The sequence below is a fragment of the Aptenodytes forsteri genome, unplaced genomic scaffold, assembly GCF_000699145.1.
Source record: "Aptenodytes forsteri isolate BGI_AS27 unplaced genomic scaffold, ASM69914v1 Scaffold33, whole genome shotgun sequence".
In the NCBI taxonomy this organism is placed as follows: domain Eukaryota; kingdom Metazoa; phylum Chordata; class Aves; order Sphenisciformes; family Spheniscidae; genus Aptenodytes; species Aptenodytes forsteri.
Window position 1 is genome coordinate 7,076,428 of NW_008795037.1, and position 6,159 is coordinate 7,082,586.

General features: G+C 40.7%; 1 protein-coding gene and 1 long non-coding RNA gene across 2 annotated transcripts in view; one reads left to right on the forward strand and one right to left on the reverse strand.

The window, feature by feature from the left end:
• The first annotated feature begins 771 nt into the window (after positions 1–771).
• Positions 772–1,744, forward strand: LOC103896836. The gene is made up of 2 exons (XR_657438.1): positions 772–1,361; positions 1,530–1,744. It is a non-coding gene; the product is annotated as an uncharacterized LOC103896836 (long non-coding RNA).
• Positions 1,745–1,970: 226 nt separating this feature from the next.
• Positions 1,971–6,159, reverse strand: part of HSDL1 (hydroxysteroid dehydrogenase like 1) — an 8,216-nt gene continuing 4,027 nt past the window's right edge. The window contains exons 3-5 of the mRNA XM_009276749.1: positions 5,426–5,871; positions 3,187–3,414; positions 1,971–2,253 (exon numbers count right to left, since the gene is read on the reverse strand). Of these exons, the coding sequence (XP_009275024.1) occupies positions 2,152–2,253; positions 3,187–3,414; positions 5,426–5,871 (776 nt within the window). The 3' untranslated portion in view covers positions 1,971–2,151. The remainder of the gene's footprint in view (positions 2,254–3,186; positions 3,415–5,425; positions 5,872–6,159) is intronic.

Here is a 6,159-nt window from a genome sequence, read left to right on the forward strand (position 1 = left end):
TCCGCGTGGGAGACGCTTCCCGCTGGAGTCGGTAAGGGCGCCGCGCAGCAGCCGCCCTCTGAGGAAAACTGTTTGAGAAGCTGGTTATTCAGATGGGTGGGGGGCGTGCGTCTAACTGCTGCAAGGAAAACTCGAGATGTGGGTGTTGCCGACAGGGACGGGCAGGCAGGGCCTGGCGAGCGTGAGGGGGACAGGGGAGTAGAAGCGTTCTGCAGCTTCACGTTTCTCAAGCTTCATTTAAGCCCTTGCTAAAAATAAATGTATTTGTTTAAATCCCATTTGCAAAGAAGCATAAGTCATTAGCAACACCTAATACATATCTTTATACTGCAGCACTGAAGCAAACAGCTTTCAGGGCCAGCTGAGGTTGGGGTCAGCTAACAGGAGGTCAGCGGCAGACAAAACCAATTAATGGGTCCCTGCCCCTGATAACCCCCCCTCGACTGCTCCCCATCTTCTCCTACCTCCTTCCCCCCCAAAAGAACTGAGAATATGGGGCTGCAGCAACAGAACAGTAACAAAGTGTCAAGGGAGGGAAGCTCCTTCACTATAAAAATCACAGCCTGAATTTCACTCTGGAAAATAAATTCAAGCATCGGCATCTTCCTACACAGCCCAGCAAATATACTGGGTACCTCAACAGAGCATTCAGTCATGAAGGCTGGGGGCAGTTTCACTATATTAAACATCTAGATTTTTTTTTTTAATTTTTTTTTTAAGAGGTCTGATCAGCATTTCACATGATAGTTCTAAGTTGTTCTAAGTTGCAGGTTATTTACAAACAGATTTGTACCCGGTCTCTTACTGGATGGGGATGACTACTAGATTATTCTCTACAAAACCTACTCATAAAAGCTTCGGGGGGGACATCACTATTAGAACTCCAGGTTCTAACATCACCGGTCCAGAGCTACTGTGGAGGAGCAACAGATACCACTTCGTAATCATGACTGCATTATTCAGCAACATAATGCAACTGTTGTACGTCCTCCAGTAGGGATTTCAAGGAGCAAGTTAGTGTAGTATACTGACCTCCCATCATCACCATCAGGACATACAGCACCGTAACATTCAAGCAACAAATACAAGCACAAGTGAGGGGAGGATGCTCCTTGAGTCATGCTGCTGTGTATAAGACACTGCACAGGTATTTCATGGGTTTGATATTTCAGTGTAACATTACAGAAGCAGTACAAACGAGCCCATGATAATATAAAATACAAAAAGATTGAGAACATTCTTTCTAAGTCATGTCCCTCTTTCGGGTAGCAATTATGCATACACAGAAAGGACAGCTTTCCTGACTCTGAGATGCAGAGCCTGCAACACATATGAGCAGTGTATGATACCAATGACTTCTAGTAAGTACATATGCATAAATGTTTATATAAACAAAAGCATCAAAATCATACAGCATCAAAACTTCAATTTTTTTTTTTAACTTGGGAAACCAATCAGTATTTTTAAATCAAACATTATTTCTTCATTATTTTTCTTTAGCTAATGTGTTTTTTACATTCTTTATTCAGGTCTCCATCCATATTTCAGATTGCTGAAGCAATATTTAAAGTATTATCAAGATCATTCACACTTGGAATTAGAAAGCATACAAGCTTATCTCCAAATTCCTTTACAGCTCTGTAAGACCTTTTCAGTCATTTGCGCTTAAAACATACAAACATCTGCTGTTAGAAGACAGAAAAAAGTTATGCAAAACTACATATTAAAGAAACTTAATACAGTTGACTGGGATTGTCTTTTTGAACAGCATGATATTTGGGGGCCCATTTCTGACAGATATGGAGAATTCTCAAATTCTGTCAACTTTGCAAGTTGACATCATGTAGCACTATGCAAGAGACAGTCATTTACTGTCAGAATTAAAACTATAGCTGCTCCTGCCCAATTACCTTGAAGAGAAAGTGAACAGACATTAACCTCAACAAGATCAGCTCTTTGTCGTGGAGGAAAGCAGCGGAGGAGCTATTTAATACAAGGATACAGAGAGGATCCAGACTTCTGATGTCTAGGTTACACGTAGCTTGTTTAGCAAGGTATGGATAAGTTACAGTAAGTCCACCAAGGTTCACTAAACATTTTTGCAGCACTCTGATCAGAATATAGTACTCGTTATGCAGGACATGGATATTCCTATTTCACTTTGCATGTTAAAGCTTCCTTGCGTACAATTCTGAAAAAATACATTGCAAACCGTGCCCAGATCCATTCAGGTAGGCGCTCACCCAGCGTGAACTGTGGAGAGGCACAGGAAGACAAGAGAAGAGAAAAAGAAGAAAGGAAGGGACAGATTAAGATATATTCCATTAAAGTAAACAAGCAGTTTCTCAAATTACCACTAAAGCAAGGCAAAACCTGCTTGAACATCAGCAACTAAGCCTTAAATTCAACCCCCTGGAAGAAAATATATTTAGCCATTTTGGAAGTAGTGCCCAGAGCTGAACAGTTAGGTTCTGCAAATAAATCCTGAAGTGGTTTGTTCAAGTTCACAACAGCAATACTGTCCACTTCCTCTAATTGCCACATGTTGCCAGAATCCTTCCCATCTCTTTTACTCCTTTTGGGCTAATCCCCACTTCTTCAATTCCTTCTACTCGACCTAATGCTATAGAAAGCCATAGGTAGGACACATGAGATGTGACCAACGTTCATAAAATTGCTTTGGAGCCCACAGTCTGCCCCCCAAAAATGAAAACCTAACATACGGAGGACCTGCTTCCAGGTATCGGGATAAAAATGTGGGCTTTTTTTCCTGCTATTATTCCATCCTCCCTGCCCAGTCTCCCCCAAAGCAGAAATAGGCTTAATAAATTAAGATTGAAAAAAGCTACTTCTGTTCATAGAAGACAGTGAAATGCTTGCCTAGTCAGCAACACCCCAAATGAAATGAGATACTCTGTGCTTTTGAATAAAAAGTTGTCTCTTTGCTGTTTTTGCTGTGCATTTCAAGTGGGAATTGGATTCACTCTCTCATTCTAAAAATAAGCATGCCCGAGCATAATTTTTTAAAGCGGAATTAGTGAGAAAATGTGGCACAATGCCTTTAAGTCCTACAATATATATTGCACTTTTTCAGAATACGAGCATAGTTTTCATTCAGACTCCTAAGAAAGTAAACAGCTTATTTACTTCTGTTGACAAACATGAAATAGTTTAATGAATTGTTACCTTTATTGCATGCTTCCAGTAACCAGTAGTCCTTGTGGATAACCCAAGAGTAGAAATAGCATAACTTGCATAGTCTTCAGCAGAAGGAAAAAAGAAAGATCTCTCTGATGCAACGCTGCTGCATGCTACCATTTTTGTAGCAATTATGAATGGGGTTAAACTCTGAACAAAAATTCCTTTTGAGGCATACTCATAATGTAGTGCTCTACTGAAATAGTCCAAGTAGGTCTAGAAAGACAAAAGCAGAAAGAGACATCTTTTTTTTCTTTCTTTTTTTTTAAAAAAAAAACCCAATCAAGTCTTAGGGCAGAGTTTTATTAAAATTACAGAAAAGTTGTAGCATATTTTGTGTATCAGCTAAAAAAATAAAACCTTGAATAAATAGGATAAAAATACACATTTCTAAAGCATTACCAACATTTCTATTTGTTGTTATTTGCTTGCTAAAAACCTGCAACAGTACAGTAACTTGCAGGACAAAGCGACCGCTTAATTCTCTGATGTGAATTTAACAAACAGACAATTTCTGTTTAAAACCAATACAGAATCATTTATTTCATCTAAAACAAACACCTTGTTTAGTTTGGGGGCATTGCAGGGGACACCCCAAAGCTAACTATACATACTACTGTCAAAAGGACAAAATGAAGTCCCATTTTTTAATACATTTACAGGTGAATTTCACACTCAACTGATCTTCCCCAGAAGCTAGGTTAATTACTTCCTGCAACTCCCTTGTGCAAAATTAAACATGCATTTGTTTATGTGTATCTGTATTATCTCCTTTAGTTCGTTTTACTTTTACAGAGTAACAAAAAAAGCACAAGCCTGATAACTGGGATTGCTGGAATCAAACAGGGAAATGAGCATGGCTCAGTGTTATCAAGGCAGCAACACTGATGCCGTGCTGAAGCTACTGCTGTGCCACACAGCCAGTTACCCCCGAGAAAGAGCATTTTAGACTCAGCCTGTGAGCAAACAAGTTTCTGCTCCCAAATGGCCTCGCAAAAGCTCCATTCCCAGCAAACTGTTGGGAGAGCATCTTCTACAAATGCTCTTAACACCTGTTTTAGGAAAACAAACAAAACAAACCAACTACTTCAAATACCATACACTGTTAACGCACAAAGAGGCTTAGGATGCTAGAGCAGCTTGTTCCCATTTCTGTGCCAATGTAACTGTACAGAGGCCAGGCTTTAAACTGGATTGCTGATCTAGGATTTGGATTAACGATGGCAGCTAAAGGAAGAAACTTTGGTACCCTGGGTTTTGTTCTGTTCTTTTTCATTCAGGCCTTTTAATTGTTTTAGTTCAGAGTGCAGTTCTGCATACACTTAGCATAACCAAAGGGGCAGATACTCTGCAACAGAAACAGGAATCTTAAGCCAGTTTCCACACTGGAGAAAATCTGCAAGGAGTTTTATACCTTGGGGTAATAAGAGCTGGTTTTACTCCAGGCCAAAGGAAGTTCTTGCAAGAACTATCCCAGGAGCAAGGCTGCACAGGGGTTAGGCTAAAGCAGAGGGCAGCCACTGACTCCTGGGAGCGATAACAATTTGTGTTTAGACACCAGATCTAGGCGAGATCCTTCGACAGTCTCAGTTGCTTTTGTGGATTCAGCACCAAGTCATCCAGTGTAAATCTGCATCCCCACGCGCATTCATACTTCCAGCATCGCCCAGCTGCCCCATTATATTCATTATTGACTGGATCTCCTCAGGAAGAATAATTATGGGGGGAAAAGTTCTTTTCACTTCTCCCCAAATATGGTACAGACAATGGTGTAAGAAGCCTTCTGCCCCTTGGTGTTAGGTGAAGCAGTGGCTTGATTTGGCCACAGCCCTTGTTACAGTGGTGGCTTGAGCATGAGTATAGCCCCTCTTGCTACCAAATACTAGTGTGCAAGTAGCTTGAGGTATGTCTGCAGAGTTCAGCTGAAGAAAGGAGATTAAATTCTTGACCCTTTCAATGGGTCATAGAACTGCCACTGCTTTGCACATCATTCCTCTGAGGAAGGTAACATTTTTCCTAGAACTACTGTTACGCCACAGTTCACACATAATCCAAATAGCACTGACTTTGGTTCAAAGTCCAGTATTGGTGAGGATAAAGAGTTTGAACAAATCCCTAGAAAACTTTCAGGTATATTTTGATATCCTTGCTGAACGTGTTTACAACCAACCAACCTATAATGCATCTACTTTTCAGTGCATACCATTAAACATCACACCCAGCTTACTTTAGAGGCTCCGTAGATTGTCAACATTGGTGTCGGCTGACAACAGGATGCAGAAGAAACATTCACAATTGCCCCTTTCTTCTTCTCTACCATGCCCGGCAGCACAATATGTATCATCATGTTAGCAGAAGCAATATTTATGTTGATCATGTCCCACAGCATATCCTCAGAGAGGTTGGTAAAATAGTCTGGGTAGGGATAAAATATTCCTACATTATTCACCAAAATGCCAATTTCTCTGTCTTTCAGAGCATCCTTAATGGCTGGGTAAGGCTCACGCCCCTTGCTGAAGTCAGCTACTATGAAATCTGTTTCCACTTTATAGGTTTCAGATATGCTTCTAGATACAGCCTCCAGCTTCTCTTTGTTTCGGCTGATTAAGATGATGTTGACACCACGCTTTGCCAGTTCTTCAGCATATGCCTTTCCGATACCATCTGTGCTACCTGTAATAGAAAATAAAAAAACAAGGTGAAAATCGGAGCAGCCCCAGCCTTCTCTTTTGCCGGTTCTTTCAATTATAGCTTTATTCCCTTCTCTGAAGATCATGTGGCACTGAATATGGTGATCTCAAAACCACAACAATAAAAACAATGTTGTCATAGAATCATTTAGGTTGGAAAAGACCTTTAAGGTCATCGAGTCCAACCATTAACGTAGCACTGCCAAGTCCACCACTAAACCATGTCCCTAAGCACCACATCTACAGGTCTTTTAAATATCTCCAGGGATGG